The sequence below is a fragment of the Crocodylus siamensis genome, chromosome 12 (assembly GCF_052110815.1).
Source record: "Crocodylus siamensis isolate JL-2025a chromosome 12, ASM5211081v1, whole genome shotgun sequence".
NCBI lineage: Eukaryota > Metazoa > Chordata > Crocodylia > Crocodylidae > Crocodylus > Crocodylus siamensis.
This window is the reverse complement of record NC_143406.1, coordinates 12,717,102-12,734,676: the sequence shown is the minus strand read 5'-3', so window position 1 is coordinate 12,734,676 and position 17,575 is coordinate 12,717,102. Positions and strand designations below refer to the sequence as shown.

The 17,575-nt window shown below is 42.0% G+C and overlaps 1 protein-coding gene across 4 annotated transcripts in view; it reads right to left on the bottom strand.

Annotated features, from left to right (window-relative positions):
• Window positions 1–11,891: 11,891 nt before the first annotated feature.
• Window positions 11,892–17,575, bottom strand: part of SKI (SKI proto-oncogene) — a 139,223-nt gene continuing 133,539 nt past the window's right edge. For all 4 annotated transcript variants that reach the window (XM_090023961.1, XM_090023963.1, XM_090023962.1 and 1 more), the window contains exon 7: window positions 11,892–16,833. In XM_090023961.1, coding sequence (XP_089880087.1) covers window positions 16,645–16,833 — 189 coding nt within the window. In that variant the 3' untranslated portion in view covers window positions 11,892–16,644. The remainder of the gene's footprint in view (window positions 16,834–17,575) is intronic.

Below are 17,575 nucleotides of genomic sequence, written 5' to 3'. Positions count from 1 at the left end.
CAATCTTCATCCACTCTTTGGAACCATCATTTTGAAAAGCTTACCCTACAATAGCCCTGAAACTTGTTTAGGACTTGAGTTTCAGAACATCTGAGAGAGCTCTTCACATTCCCAGCAGAGACGCTGAAACAGCCAGGCAGTGCAGTAACAAATCCCAGATTTGCACAAGAGCCAAAACATCCTGAGAGAATCTGTCTGCCTGAGTGTTTTGTGTAGCCCCTAGAACCAAGGGGTTTCTGAGCCTGACTGGCGTGTATGCACCCTATAAACCATATTAATGTGTTTTTTCTCTAGCCAGCATGGTTTTCAGTAACAGCCTGTCCTTAATTCTTATTCCTAATTTCATCACAAGGTCAGATTCTGTTTTCTTTAATACCAGCATAGATTCATGATAACTATATGGAAATCAATGAAGTCTCTAGAGCTCCTTCAAAATTGCACCAGAGATGCCAAGAGAAGAATTCAGTTCTTTGTGAATGTAATTGCTCTTAGGAAATTCAGACAGAAAGTGCAGTGATATGGGAGTTTAAGGAACTGACGTCTCAGTAGGGAGGTCACAAGTGATGGGCGTGTGCCCACCAGTGTCTCATGGAGCACAGGGTTCATGGGACCAGCATTTTCCTAGACTGATATCAGGAAAGGTAACTTCAGCAGTTATCCCCCCAACAGGTGGCATTTCCACTAGTGACTGCCCACCCTTGATCAAGTAGACAGGGCATTAGGAATGTGATCCCGGGAATGCAGAAAGACTCTGTTATTTACCAGTTTGTGCAACTTTAGAGTAAATCACTGTATTTTTCTGTGCCATCTTCCTTCGTATCCTTGGTCAGTCACTCTAGTTTTGACTGTGAGCTCTGGGTGGGAACATCTGTGTCATTGTCTGCTTTTACAGCACCTAGTATAAGGGGTTCAACTACATCCTCTAAGAGCTACTGCAAGACCAAAAATAAATAGCTTGTCAGACAATGGAGGCAATATCTCTTCCTGAAGTGCTGCTTCCTTGGATGTCTCTTAGTTCTGTTGAGGGTGATAGCACAGCACTATTTTGTCTGACATTCAGAGGATGAATCTAGTGATTCATCTACCTCTCCTCCCAATAAACAAGAGCGCTTTTGTGTTCGGAGGTACCTCAAACTGATTCAGCTGACCCCAGTTGTGTTTCTCAGTCATTATTAAACAAGTGAAGGTTGTACTTGTATGAGGCAGAATGGTGACACTCAGTCATTTCCAAAAGGTCTCCTAATCATTAGCAATAAACAGCTACTTTTGAAGGTTGGCCCTTGTTCAGAAAATGGTTTGCATGCATCCCCGGTTCCTCAGTGATGGTCTGTGTATAACAGGATTACGTCCTGCACACTTCAGAAAGAGAGCTCTGGAGAAATCAAGGTTTCACATCAGCTCTCTAGAAGTGGCACCGTGAAAATACAATCATTGACAGAAACTGATCTTGAATACCAGGAAGGGCTAGTTGTCTATTCCCAACATGGAAAGCATTGCCCTGATTTATTCTACATTGGGATGGAGTCAGGCTACTTAAAGGCCCCAAGTACAATGCAGTGTGTGTGCAAACACATGTTCAATCATGTCTAAATTGTAGTAGGAATTCCTGTGGAATTCTACACCTGTATTACAGCCTAAAGAATTCGTATGTAATCATTATTAACAAGCAGTGGCAAAGGAATTCATAGTGACCTTCGTCTACTTAGTTTTCCCCTTTGACTAGACTTAGTTTGTTCAGTTAAAATACAGGCAGTCATCCTGGTCTTGGCTTTTTTGTGCAAACAGAGGACGTAAGGCAGCATATTGACAAAATAACAAGTAGTAGTGACCTCTCAGCACACACTGTTGCTGCAGCCTTAGGCAAGTTGCCAAGAAAAGGGCTATAAAAAACATCCAGGGTGAAAAATGGTGGATGGGGATTGAAGCTTTTTTACACAACTGATCAGTAATTGTGGGTGTCTCAATTTCCGAGGACCTGGTTGGAGACACCTTAACTGGCCCTGATTTTGTGATGGCCCTGAATACTTGCCCTCTGAAAAAATTCAGATTGCACCTCAGAATTACCATCTCATGGCATCAGGCAAAGTTGGCATTGTGGATAGACAGCTCAGATAGGCAGATAAAAAGGCAGGGATCCACCCCCACCCACCCCCCTCTTCCCCTTCTTATTTTTGTTTGCAAGCGAGTTAGCCTTGGATCTTGATGGCAATTGGTCTGTTTCCAGGCTCCTGCCAAAACTTACCTTCAGCTCAGAAATTAGTCTGAACTCCGTGGGCATCTGTCATAATCATCTCAAATATCCACCTCGCTTCCAAAAGATTTAAGCTCAGGATGGCGGGGGAGGCAAATGAAATATGCAGCTCTTCTGCTCCACGTGTGCGCGTGTGTGCGCTTGTAATCTAGGTCAGTTGAATAAAAGCTCCTAGAATACATAGTAGCCAGTTAAACTAGGGATGATAGAATAGGGAAAATCCAAGTTTACAGTGCCCAATAGGACTGGATAGCTAAACACCACTCTGATTCAAGCAGTGGAGATTTCCATGCTTAGAGCCAACCTCTGGCTGCCAAGTTAGCCTCAGTTGACTCCAGAAAACCCTAGGGAAAGCAGTACCCAATTCCAAAATCTCTAAATCTGCAGAAATGCTACATCTCTGTTATAGCCAGAGCGGATGTTCTGGGGCCACACCAGGGGCTTCGTATGCATGTGTTTCCTGACATGGTGATTGTCACCCACCCTTTTCTATGCATATTACCTGGGCTCCCACCAGGAAGGGCCGCTGTCATGGGCCAGATCAGCTCCAAATGTTGCTTTGGTGCTGTGTGTTTCTGTCCAGCTTGAAACCATTTAAGCAGGAAGGAGAAAATTTTGATCTGATTTCACCTTCCATACATGATGACATTAAAGGGAGTTTCCCTCACATGAAGCTACCAGGATCAGTGGCCTTTGGCTCATAATATGCTGGCACTGGACCCGGATCACAGGTCCCCTTCTGCTTTCAAGTGTGCCAGTGTAAATCTAAACTGATTTGCCTGATTGCAACTGAGAATCTCTGGTTTTTCTGCCATGTCAATGAGGTTGAAATTTGCCCCATATCCTTAAGTGAAGGAGTCATTAAATTGTGTTGTGAGAATATAAGCCGGGGAATATTTTATGGAGCCCTGGAAAGCGGGAACAGCTTCTCCCTCCTAAACTGGGGCTTTCTCCAATAAATTTTTGAAAAGTTCCAAGAAAAAGACAACACTGTGTGCTGTGAGAAACACAGTTGGTCTTCCCGAAAGTAACTGGCAATCAGACTTCTGCAGACCTAGTTTTTAGGTTTTTATCTCTAGAACAAAATATGAAAGAACTAGTGAATGAAAATGAGAACATATAGAGTCTTGCCATTTATATTCTTAAGTGAAAAATGCACACTTTTAATATACAGCAGAAAACAATACTGTTTTATATATTAATCTGGTTGCCAAAATAAAAAGAGGTGTCCAAGTGAAGGGACTTGTATATAGTGTGTATACACTGGTAGGGAGCAGTCATTCAAGTAATGGGACCAGTATGTGCAGCTGAGTCTATCGCCATGCAGGTGAAGGGGGCAGCCCCTTAGACCTGAAAATGAAGGCCCTATTTCAGTGATGTCCTGGTGATTTTTGTTTTGATCCACCGGGTGTTATGTGGGCAGTTGTATTTAGTGCTTTGCTCCAGGTCTGCACACGCTGGCTCATGTGCAGGATTGAAATTAGGAGCGCTTCTCTTGTATTTAGCTTTGCAGATTCAGGGATTTAATCTCCATTCTCTTTTACGTGTGCAGGTATTGGATCTGTCTGTGGTCTGGGGCTCAGGAGCATTTCTGGGTGAATCTCTCTATGTTCCTCGAGGTGGAGGTCTTTGCCAGCAGGAGAGGTAGCTTTATGAACTGGAGGATAAAATTCATGCTGCAATCAACAATATCGGTTTCTCTCCATTCTTTCTTCTCCATACAGCAGAACACCAGGTGCAACAAAATTTAATGAATTGAGCCATACTGTTACACTACCTTCTTGTTGTTGTTTCAGAAACAGAGTTAGGGAAGATATTTTGTCATCAGATATCTCAAAAACCCCCTACTCCTCTCCCTGACCGAATGGGGACAGGGTGTTAGTTCCTGGGATGTTGTAGCTTGTTCACACCTTTCAGCAAATGCTGAGATCTGTATTTTTCTCTCTGTTGGGAGCAGGAGGGAGAGATGATTCATTCTGTTACCATTGCTCCTAAACCAGAAATGGCCACTTGTCACAAATGGCTTGTTCATTTAGTTGTAAGATAGGAAAGGTTCCAGTTAATGAGCTCTGTTCTCAGTGGCAGTTGTCATCATAGTCGGAAGGAATTAACCGAGAGCATTTCAAAACGTATACTAAAAACGGAGAGATGCTAAAAGTTCTGGGACTGCGATTAGGTTAGAAAAGGAGGTATTATCAAAAGAGACATTATCTTAGGAATCAGCAAGAAGTCTGCGTGAGAGGGAGATTGCTACATTTCTTTGAATGACTCCTCTTTCTGTCTTGGATGATCATTGTATTTATGGTTATGGGAATAGCTGAGAGAGAAGGGGCCTGGGTCTTTCATTTACTGGTCTTTTGAATCCTGCTCTGGTTTTGACCCAAGGTCAATGGCTGCTTAGTAGATAAAGTAAAGTGAGCGTACGGGTATCAGTGCAGTCGTCACTGGACTAGTGCCTGCTGTAGACAAAAAATGCACCCTAATTGACTCTAACCAGACCACTCTGCTGGCAGTCTTGGCAGGGAGCCCAGGATGAGATGTGCCAAGGAGACAAGAAGTACATTGCTCCAAATACACTGGTAGGGTAGCATGTGTGTGGGATGCTTGCAGACAGCTGCCTCTGTTGTGCCTGCTCTGGATAAACAGAAGCCTTTAGACTTCAGGGCTGTCGATCCAGCACCATTCACAAGCTAAATTCATATGTGCACATATGAAAGTAAGGATGGCTGGATCCTTTCTGAGTTCCCAACCTTTCCACCAAAATCCAATGAATCCCTTGCACATGGGGCTGTGGTATCAATAGAGGGGGGACAAAACAGCGACCTGATATTTCAGTGCATATGGGAGGAATGCAGTCTCCTATAACATGGGGGGAGTTCCACTGCCTACAGCAGGAGTGGGCAAAATGTGGCCCGTGGGCCATTCTATCTGCCCCGCGGGGTCCCTAAAAAAATTTAGAAAATTAATATTTATCTGCCCCTGGTTGCCTATCATGCAGCCCTCGATGGCTTGCCAAAACTCAGTAAGCGGCTCACCGCCCAAAATAATTGCCCGCCCCTGGTCTGCCGGAACACATATCAGCTCAGCCAGGCTAAGTCCATTAAACCAGTTGTTACCACCCAAGTTGTAGAGGGAGGGAATGAACCCACCTTCTCCAAAAAAGAAAAAAAAAGAGAGAGGGATGAGTCAGAAATATAAAGTCGAATGAGAAAAAAACCACCCTGTGATTGTTTTCTGGCTTTCCAGCGTTTTACAAGGGTATGTTTAAAAATGTACCGCAGCTATGGAAATTCTGCAGCCGTTTCTCAGAAAACCATGAGAGAAGTTGCCACAAATTACTTTAACAAATGTTTCCACCCTCTCCTTTTTGCCTTTTTCCATCTTCTGTTTCTTTTTATTGTTACCTATTGCTTTTTTATATATTTATTTTTCTTGCTTTTTAATAGAAAATTGACTTAATTAATCCAGCCACTGTTTCCCTATGGAAAAACGTGTGACTATGCTTTCCAATATATTTGGTTCATGTCTACATTGTACCATCAAAGGGCTAAGCAACAGAGCAGAAAACAAATTGTTTATGCCTAAATAGAACATGCAGAGACCTGTTGCTAAGCTGCCTGTGATACGAAGCAGAGAAAGCATTATGATGACTCGCAACCTCATGGCATTTGTGTGTGTCTTCACACATTCAAGGCTGCAAGTTTGGATTTTTCATAGACCAAAGAAATCAAACAGCAGGAAATCTAAGACTGCCTCCTACATCAGAGAGTTTGATGCCACCTCCACCTACAGAAGCCAGACAATTCTGTTTTCTTAAGGATTGAATCTGTTGTTAAGCTGCATGCTTTTGAAAGTGGAACATCAAAAATCTGATTGCAACCTGAAATAGGAAAGCTCCTTTATGTACAATATGGGAAGAATATATCAATACACATACACAACGTATCTGTAGACTGCAGGTACAACCCAGCTGCATAAGGACATAGCTTTCAACTTCAGGTAGAATTAATATATAATAACAGATCACTCCATATGCTAAAACTTCTGGCCTTGCATGCATATTGGTTGGTGTTCACAGTGCCCAAAGTAAGTTGTGATGTTTTCAAGACAGACAAAGACCCAGGTCTCCGACTTTGTGAACCTGCAGTCTAATTGGTTATGATGCACATCTGAGCTATGGGGGACCTGGATGCAAATCCTTTCTCTGTCACAGCCTTCCTGGGTGACCCTGGTCAAATCACCTGCAGTAAAGTTCACAAAGGGATTTAGGGCTTATCTACACCAAACTGTGCTCTGTGGACCCCTGGGGTCCTGCAAGAGGCCACAGAGTGGTTGTGGGTAATGGAGAAGAGGGGCAAGAGGCAGTGAGCTGCCGTTGCCAGACCAGGTTGCTTGGCTCCACGTCTGTCTTTAGGCCACAGGTAGGGGTTCCACGAAAGAAGAAGTGATAAGAAAGGATTCTGTGACTCAAGGAAGTTTGAAAACCGCCGGTCTATACTACCACTGCGTCATGCCTGGAAGTGCTGCTCTGAAGCACACCCTGCCTACTTGCTCCTGCTCAAGCACACACCAGCTTCCAAGCGCACCCAGAGCTGCTCTTAGGCTGTCTGCTCGGGAATTGAGGCACTGAGGTTACTTGCCTCTCTATAGCTAATAGTACACCTCCCTGCTGAGCTACTAGGTGATCTGAATTGCTGTCGGGAGGTCCAGGCGCCTGTCAATTTGAGAATCCCCCCTCTACGCTTCCTGTGAGGTGTCTAAATTCTAGGTGTCACGACTCCTAAATGAAGGTGACTTATATGTTGATTATCGTCTGGTCCTCAAATCCCAGACTTCAGTGGGAGTTAGGCACTGGGGGTGGGGGAGGGGCAGCGGTTACTGAAGCTCCTGTTTCTACTTTCAGGTGCCTGCATACTTTTGTACACCTGGCCTTCAGGGCATTACACACATGCAGAGATGCAATACCCCAATGCATTGTATATCCAGCGTGTCAAAGCAGACTGGATTGACTCTGCTGGAGCGTGGAAATGGACACGCTCCAGCAGCCTCCAGAGTCACGTGCATCAGCATCCCCATGCTGAAAAATGGCAGCAGGCCTCTTTGAACTAAAGTTTGTCGAATGAGCTTTATTTAGTTCAGAGCGTCTCAATGCCGTATTTTCAGTGCAAGGGCACTGCTACACGTGACGGTTGGGCGGTTTTGATTAGCATGGCTCCGTAATTAAAGCTCCCCCCTCCCCCCCGGCCACTCAGAGCACGTCTATAAATGTCCTCAGTGGCTAAAACTCTTCCTCTTCCCCAGATACTCTATCCTTTACCTGCCCCTCAGGCAGATTTAAACAGCAGCAAGTACAATCTGGTTTTCACTTGCAGTTTAAGAAGTCCCCCTCCCACCTTTTCATACCCCCCACCTCCTGCCCGGAAGGCCTGTGTGTTGGATTAGATAGTACCAGTTCTAATCTCTGTGCACGCCGTAGGCCCAGATATTCCTATGGCAGCACATCTGCCATATGCTGGAGCATGGGGATCAGGCTGCCAGTGTTTAACCACAGTGGCTCTGGTCAGTTTGACAGGGTTTTTTTTGAACCAAAACAGTTTAAATTGGGAGGAGGATGAAATGGTAACTTCCCCTTTACTGTGAGCAAGAGAATGCTTTCCCATGAAGGGCATGAGGGTCTAGTAGGTTGAGCAGGTTCAGTGCCAAAGCGGTTGGACTAGATGATCTCTTCAGGGCCCTTCTAGCTTTACTTCTGTGACCTTGGTGTTATTAGCACCACACTCTATGATCTGTGATTGTCTGTGATCTAAGACTCATGGGTTTCACACCTAGCTTCCCAGCTGACTCATGGTGCGAGTTTAGCTGAGTCATTTGGGCTGGGATTGTCAAAGAGGAAAGTCAAAGTGAGTTGGGAACTTTTGAAGGCACCAGCCTTATCTTCCTTGTGACTCACTTTCTGGTCTGTAATGTGCTTTGAAACTCTCTGGAGAGTCCCCACTGGAAATGATGATTTTAAGATGTGTAAGAAGCAGTGCCATGTTAAAGGCTTGTTTCATTTGCACAGGGAGAGAGTTACAGTTGCTGGGAGATGTTTTTAAAGTCATAGTAAGAAGGTACCCGGTTCCAACAGCCTGTGGGCATCTTTAGTGAACTACCCTGTGGACAGCTTGTTGGTTGGACAGATATAAGGGAAATTCCTAAGAGTGAAGACTGAAGGTGTACTGACTCTTGTGTTTCCTTGTCCAAAATGCTGATGGGTCTTAAGGCACAAAGATTATTATGCAGTATTCATTTTCTAGTCTTATAATCTTGGGAGTTGGACTCTAGGCAATTTCATGTTACTTTCCCTGTCTCTAACCAGTTTCTTGTATGACCACACTAGAAAAAAGAGAGTTGATGTCCACTTGCTAAGAGGAGCTGCCTGCCCTCTCCCACACTGCACAAATGTGATACTTTTTGTAAGATGATTTTTGCTGGGGGAAGGAAGGACGGTATGGACTACTGCTGGCTATGGGGTAAAAGGCCTAGCTGAAAACAGACTGTGCGCCCCAAGTCCTGTGGTTGGAAAACTTCTGTTTAGAACTGGTTGTCCGTGGAAATAATTTTTGGTGAGAACATTTGTGGAAAATGTCCCATTTTCTCACACAACTGAAAACTTTTGTTCTACGCAGGTCTGGGAGTTGTGTCTTTTTGATAAGTAAATCAACGTTTTCCATCAAAGTGTTGATAAAAACCAAAAAATTCAGCCTTTGTCAAAACTTTCAGCAGAAAAAAGTATTGAGCAGTTGGAGCCCGCAGGCTGTGCCTGTTGTACAACTCCTTGCTTCTTGCTGGAAGGGCCTAGATAGGTAGACAATAGTAGAATTATTGCAGGCAATTTCTGTCTCCTTTCTTTTTTTGCACATCTTCCTCTAGTGAGCTAATTTTAAGTGGGGACAAGAAGAGTTAGTTAATCTCAGCAAGATCAAAAATACCTGCTTCTAGCAGTCTATAAAGGCATGAATGCTGCAGGGAGAAGAATAACTCACAAAAACTACTCAGTAGCTTTTACCAGGGTCATGCTGAAGCGAGTAAGGGCGTGTGTAGACTAAACAAGGGGCATGAGTGCACAGCACCTTAAAGTGGGTTAAATGCTTTTGCACCGCTTTAATGGCATTGATGTTTGCATGTGTCGATGGCATATTGCATGTTAATTCCACCCACTATAGCACATTCGGCAGCGTAACGCGCCTTAAATGACTTTGGGGTGCAGCAGAATAAAACACTTCTGAGGAAGTTTAGTTTGCTACCCTACAGCCATGGAGGAAGCACCGGGCTCTGTGCATCTCAGGGGCTGCGCAGGCAGTCCATGCAGGCAGCCTGGCAGCAGCCTGGGAAGACAGGTTCCACCGAAGGGGAAAAAAAAGCAGCGAGCCTGATTTTCCCCCCCCGGCTGGCCTGCTTGCATGAGCTGCGCGGGGACCTGGTCCTTCCCTCTGTGGCTGTGGTGCCCCCCGGGACCACCTGAGCCAGGTGCCTGCAGGCGGGTGCTGCCTGGGGGGCCACCGCTGCCGTGGAGGGAAACACCAGCCCCCTTCCCCTGCAGCCCAGTGACTGCTCCACCTGCCGGTACCTTGCCCTCCCCTCCCTGCCACCAGAGAGGCAGGTAAGACATGACATGGGGTTTTACTTTGCCTTAAATTGAATCGGTGTTTTTTAAAATGCACTGCTGCAATTTATGGCGAAATAAACCCGTTTTATGTACACACGCCCTAAGAGACAAACAGCTGAAGTGAGCAAGGGGAAGTATGAAACCACCACAACTTCTGGCTTGGTCTTTACTGAATCCCCCCCCATCCTGGTCCATTCCAGTTGCTGCTTGCTCTGGTTTAGCTGCTTGGTGTTGGCATGTTAAGTCCCCAGATGTCTGAGAGCATAATTTGCACTTTAATAGAACAGTAACCCTAGCACTCAAAATATTAAAAGGTATGAACTTCTCCCAAGGGGCATGTGAGCTGGTATGATGACATGCAGGGAAAAGACCTTTTCACATGTGCTAATTGTCTTTCCTCTATTTTAATGCTACAGCCTCAGTCTCATGATTCTATTTCTGTCTTGTTTCACATGGCAGGGCTGGTGGCTCTTTTCCGGATTGGGCAACATTCAGCACTCCTGACTTGCAGAACACCCATTGGCTGTGCTGACCTTTCTGGGGTTTTGAAGGGACATGGCCAGTGCTAAAATTCGCTTCCTGTTTCTGGGGCAAATGGTTTTACTGAGCTTTTGCAGGACAGAAACAATTGCATAGTAAACGGGGGGGGTGGGAATCAGGGGGTGGTGCTAAGCGCCATTGGCTGTTTCCAGACTTGTGGAGTATAGGCATGTATTAGGAGTTACCCATCTGGGAGCTGCCAACATGCTGACCTTGTTGCTAAATAAGAAAGGTGTCCTGGGAGTCCCAGTATAGACAAGGCTGAGAACAAGTGCTGTGTTATCAGACTTGTTTTCCATGCAGAGAGGTCTCAAATAGCGTTAGCAACAATCCGCACATGCAGAGGAGTAACTGCAACCAGCAGTGAGTGGAAGGCAGCCAACTGGCACAGAGGGCAGAGGACTCAAGGAATAGGCTACTCTAGTATTTTCAATGGCCATGTAGGATGGGAAAAATCCACTATTTCACCTCTGATGGGGTAGAAGTGAATTGCGGGGGGGGTTGGTCTAAGGGTCCCAGAGGGCCGAGGGAGCAAGTTTTCCTCCCAATTCTTACCCGCTCCTATAAATAGGAACCTGTCTTCTTGTGCAGTGTTGATTAGTTATGTGAAGCGGTAATGTTTGAAGGATGGTCCTTTAAAATGCAGCAAGTCTTATTGCATTTCTTCTGCTGGCTTTTTTTTAGGTTTGGTAGGAAAGTCTGCATTTTAAGCATTCCTTTTTGCTAATCAGCAGCTTCTCTTACTTCATCCTAGTTCTTTCACTGAACATATTCCCTGACCCCATTATGCCTCTCAGACTTGTCTCAACTCTTTCAAGTGCCTTGTCTCCTGGCCTTTCCCTTCCTATATTGTCCTGGCCAAAAGATGACTTATCCTTTCTCTTGGTTTTCATCGTAGATTGTCACACCTGTCCTGAGTCCAATTTATTACTTTGGAGAAATTTACTGTTTCTGAATATATATCTGGTTCCTATTTAAATCAATGGATTTTTTTGTTATCATTACTTTGGCTCAGTCCAAACCAAGGATTATTCACATGGCAGAGTGAGAAGAAGAACAGTCACCTAAGTAAATATCCCCATGCGTAAGCTCTTCAGGACAAGGACCGTCTTTTTATGCATTTCACAGCGCCGAGTGTGCCGGGGCCCTCATTCTGACTGGAGCATTTGTTGTGATCATAATAGAAACAGAGAGGCCTACACAGGGAGGAAGAACTCAAGTGTTATATAGATTCAGATCTCGTGCAGGTTCTCTGCTAGTATTTCTCTGTTGTTTTCTAAAGAAAAGTTGTCCTAGCCCAAATAGTTCCTAATCTATCTATTCTGCATGTGTTTGTAAGCCTATTCAGCATGTGCTGAAATCCAGGCCCCCTTTAAAACTTCTTAAGTTAGCTAGTCTCAAATGCTGAGACCACAATTTCAAATACTGAGAAAGGGAAAGGATGTGCATATCTATTTTTTCTGGACAAACAATTTTATTTTAGGTAATGCGTCTATACACTGTACATTCAGTCACTGTGGTATATAAGCATAGCTATTTTCATACATAATCTCATAAAGTCCTTTATTTTACAATATTATCTGTTTCAGGGGTCAGGGATGTGGAAAAGGGGGTGTAAAAGGACTATCAAGGTACACAGCGAAATAGATAAATATGCCAAGCTTTTTTCTTATTTTTTTTAAATCAGGCATTTATAAACAAGAAAGCATACATTACTTACATAAAAATAGTTCTAGGAGAGTAGAGTAAGTCATAATATTGTAATTAGCAGCAGCATAGGAGAGACCAGGATAACAAAAATGTGCTGAAATGCTATTGGCTATTATAAATGTAGAGATTTTTTTCCTCAATTGAAAAAATGTCATTTTTGTGAATTCTTTTGCTAAAAAAAATCCCAACAAACAAAACTTCCCTCTAAACATATGGACTGATGGGGGAAAAAAATCAACCTTTTTTATAATAAAATATTTTACAATGCAAATAAGGACAAATAAAATGCAAATGATGGAGAAAAGTTAACCCACATTTTAACTTGCAAAAAATTTTTTTGTGTTTTTGTTTTGCTTTTTCCTAACAGACGGCAAAGGTTTTTCTTAGTTAAAAACACAACTCATAAAACAAGACAACTACCAGGTAAGAAAGTTTTGAAAAAGTAAACACCATATACACTTATAATACAACAGTGTAAAATGAAAAAAAGTATTTACATGTTGAATTTACTTTTTTTTTTTTTTTTTACATTGGCTAGTTCTGTTTCAAAAGCAGAATATTATGTATACTAGTTAGCTGCTCCATAGATATGAATGTTATTGCTGTTGGTTTTTTTTCCCTTCGTTAAATCTTCTTTCAATAAGAAACAGTGAGTAATTAAACTGAATATACAATTATCTAGCTAATATACTTTTAAGTACAGGGAGAGTCAACAGCCTATATAAAACACCTCTTCTCCCTTCTTAAATTCTTAAAGGAAACTAAACAGCAGATGCAATGAGAGAGGATGCAGTGTTGCGATTTCTACACCCCCTGCAGACCTGGGTGCAAATGGAATGCAGCAGTGGCCCAGGAACAGGTAAGAGTGATTCCATCTCAAAGGGCTAATGTAACTGTTTCAGTGCAATGCAATGGCGCACACATAGAAATTACACACAGAACTCCCTCGCGTGGAGGGACCATTACAGAAGCTTCTTCAGAAAGTGTTTCCAGCATTGTTAGTTGTATGGTTGTGAACATATTCAGATATCCCCTTTGTCAGATTTGTTAATTTATAATTCCTACCCAGGAATTCTGACCTAAAAAAAAAACAACCTGGCATGCTCTCCTGAGATGTCATGATACTCCTGTTTGCGCAATGAAACATGCGTTTTGGAAAGACAAAATGATTGAAAATCAAATCCCAACATCCAAAATTCTCCTATCAGTTGCTGGTGTAGATAGTTTGTTCTCATGGTTTGGCATCCTTCTTTAAATTTCATTTCTTTGTCGCTAATTTTAAACCCTAATTCAAAATGCCTTTGCAGGAGATCATTTTCTCTTAAATTAAAACTATTTAGCACTTGGCACTACCTTGAAACATGGTTAAGTTCAGAGCTAGAGGCTATACTCAACGAGTATATCATAATGCATATCAAATGAAGAATCAGAACTTTGCAAACATAAGTGTATGCAGTTTCAATAGTGAATTCTCTTCCATGCAAATCTTGTCCCAGTTCAGGGGGAAGTGACATGACTTGATGCTGCTTCTTGATAAAGCCATTCACTATCTTATTTTTTCTTTCCCTAAAAAAAGGCAAAGCTCATTCCATTTTAAGAAACAAAGATTTTATCCACAAAGAAGTTGTGTCAGTGAATAAAATATATGTTGCAGAAGTACAAGGATAAAACTAGATGATACGGTAAAGGTAAGAGGAGCTGATTTCCTGGATCAGACAGGTACAGGTTTCAACATACTGCAGTTTGGGGTTTTTTTGTTAAACAGTAAGGAAAGACTCATTCAGAGATTGGCCAAAAATAATTCAAAGAAGTCAGCATAGTAAAAAAGAAAAAAGACAAAGGTGTGTTCTATGTGTAATTTCTTGACATTGCGATGGAGCACTGCATAAGAGAGACCTTCTAAACATGCAATGCTAAAGCTAAAATTATTTAGTTTCCCTTGAAGAAATAACTGAAAAATATAGTTTTGGAAATCATAAGGCTGAGAACATGTTTATGCATACTGCATATCAAAATAAATCCTTTACATAAGACAGTAATAATGCCCATTAATGAATATACGTATGGCAGGTTTTAATTCCATGCATATGATTTCTTTTAATAATTGCAGAAAAAAACATACAGAGAAGCAAAAAAAAAAAAAAAAAAAAAAAAAAAAAAAACCAACAAAAAAAACCCCATCAAAAGTTCCCACATTAAGAAACCTGCATAAACATAATAATCACTGTTCCTTTTGCATTGCACTTTAGAAGAGGAGATGTGCACGTTAACTGGATCTCCCAGCATCCCAAAACATACAAGGGCAAAGCCCCGTAGAAATGGACAGTTTTTAATTTCACATAATTTACTTGGTATAACAATATTTTTTTGCTCCCCATAGTTGTACATTGTCCTGGTAATTCAAATTCTTTCATATACCTTCTTTTTGTACCTAAAACATATATATGAACTTTACTTCCTGTTTAATGCTCACAGTTATAATGGTTATTATAATGGATTCAAGCAAACAGCTCTTGTTTAAAAAAAATCTTTTATTTCTCTAATGTACTGTAAGTAAATACTATAATTTTAGGATTGGCAGCCGCTTTTTGTCTACTGGGAAATAATTTTCAGGCTTACATAGTTTGCGTAAATGTCCAAAAGCAAATATAGATTACCAGAAATATGCTTCATTATAGAGAATAACTTCTGCGTACAATGATGTACAGGGTTCTTTTTAAGTTAAGTAAGTGTCAGCATTTCCTGTACAAGATGCTAAAAGGAAAAATAAGCTGGAAGGCACGTCATCAGCCCCAGGTCCAATTTTCACCTTATGCCTTTAAGCTTGGCTGTACAATGAGAAGTGAGGTTTTTCTGTGCTAAACCATTTCCCTTGTTCAGTAAAGCATTGAATATATTTGATAAGTGCATTTGGGGCCCCAGTTACTACTGCTTTCCACCACCTGAGATGTACAGCCATGTAAAACAGGTGTAAAATGCAGCAACTAGTGTACTTGGTGAGGAATTCTCATTTAGTAGCATTTGACACCTGCTTTGTACTCACTTTGCACGGGTGTAAACAGTGACATGAAGTGGCAGGCTGTGGAGAATCAGGCAGCTGTTTTTTATGTCTTTAAAGCGTGGAACAATCTAGAAAGATCAACTTGTAAACTTCATAACCACAGAATAAAACGCAGAGGAAGATTTTGACAAAGTGCAGTTCCTTTCAAAATAAGACAAAGTGATGGCATGCTGCATTTTTATTCCTGGGCTGCGGCTTGGATCCCAAAATTAAAGTAATTTCTGTTGTTTGTTTTTTAAATAAGATGTAGCCTTATTCACAGCAGCAAGAGTTAATTTTCTTGTATCTGATAAGTATAATGTTGCACTTTCCTCGGGCACAGTAATTCTGACAGATGATTCTGAATAAGTAGATAAATACTGAATTTATGAAAGATGGTGTAATAAAGATGAGTTCTTCAGAAAACTGAAAGCTGAAGTAAAGATTTCAGAATGACTTCAAAATACATGTCTTTTTTTTGCTTATTCTTTCAACCAACCTGACAGTTCATTCACTTTCTTCCTTTCTTCCTGCCATTCTCTTCCTAGAACAGAGGTGCTCTTGGATGAAGCAAGTCTTTTGAGCACAGCAGTTAACAACAGACGTCTTTAAAATTATGGCATCATTTACAAAACACTGAAGTCAATAAGGCTGGGTTTCATATCTCTCTAGCATACACCTCCCCCCCACCCCCCTACACACACATTCCCCACCCCTCCATCTTCCTTTCTTCCTGGGTTTAGCACAGGAAAATGAAGATCCTTTTTACTAAGAAAAAAAATCAACTTTGAAAAGCACTCTGAAATTCTCATACGACCACGTGACAGGGTTAAAACGGTGATGGCTTCCTAAACAGGTGGAAAATTGCTGATGAAATGGCAACATCACCAGAGGGCTTCTACATTAAGAATCCCAAAGCCTGTAACAAGTCATTTAAAAATTGTGCATCAAGGGGGTTTTGTTTTGCTTTTAAAGGTTCGTTACAAAAATCTCATTAATAGTTTTAATACCAAGTCTGTATGATGTAATAATTTTAAATAGCTTATAACAAAAGTTTGTTTGTTTTTTTTAAGTGTTCCAGCAAGCAGAAGGGCAACATAAAAAAGCACTGCCATGCTTGCTTTCCTCTTACTCTGATTTAAGTTGGATGATGCTGCTTGCTTGAAGTCTGCCAGTAGAAAATTTGCTGTGGACTCAAAAGTTTTAGTTTATAAACACTTTGTGTGTTTTAGGCACAGTAAGATGTTGTGCTATATGGATTGAAAAAGAGGTGTAATTCAGTGCTTCTGTTGTAAAGAGTAACATTTGCCCTCCAACTAATAAAGTCCATATTTATGGATGTGTGCAGAGATGCGCACACCTACTCACACATGCACTTACACGCACACCCCACGCATCCTCCCTTACTGTGCATATACGTCATTCTGTATGTGTATTAGACAATGTGGTGTTTTCTTAGTTCTCAATGTTGTTTGTTGTGTTTTCACTGCTGGGTTGATTGCTTGATTTAGGCCACAGCTGTTCCTGAAGTTCCTTGACCACTTTTTCCAAGTGTTCCCGAGCCTCTCTCTCATGCAGCAGGTCAGCTCGCAGCTGCTCCCTATCAGCCTCTGCATGCTGAAGCTTAACTTGTAGGTCCTCGATCTAGAGCAAAGCACATAAGAAACAAGATTGTAGTACTGTGACTGTGGATTCAAACAAGTACGAGATAATCCGGGGCCTGATAACTATGCAAGTAGTTTACACAAACAGAAGAAGGAATAAAGTACAGGCAGTCCTCGACTTACAATGTTTTGCACTTACAACGTTTATAAATTGACGCCCTGTTTCAACATTCTGACGTCAGTTTCGACTTTACAACTCTTGGTCGGATGCCACGCCACACCAGCGAACAAGTTCGCTGCATTGCTTCTCTCTCTGGAGAACATCTGTCCAAACGTCCTTGGACACTTTCTTTAAGAAAGCAGCCAAGACTCCAGAAAAACCTGCAGCCAAGACTCCTGAGAAGACTCCAACCAAGAACATTTCAAGAAGTCCAACCAAAAAGTCCAGCAAAGTCACCTCAAAGAAGTTCTTCCAAATAAATATGATTGCAATTTACAATCTAGCTATATTACTCATCTGTAATTGATCGAGTTCAAAATTCTGAGGTATTTTTGGTGAAAATAGGGTATCAGGCCTTGGTTCAGGAACCAGTCCCCCATCTATAACATTGTTTCTTATGAGAAAATTGGTTCTAGGTTACATTTCAACTTAAGACATAGTTTTCAGGAACTATTGTGTCATAAGTCCAAGGACTGACTGTAACTTCTTGAGGGATTAAGGATCATTGGTCAGGTAAAGAAGGTATTTTTTCCCCAGTATAGGCAAACAACTGGCCAAGTAG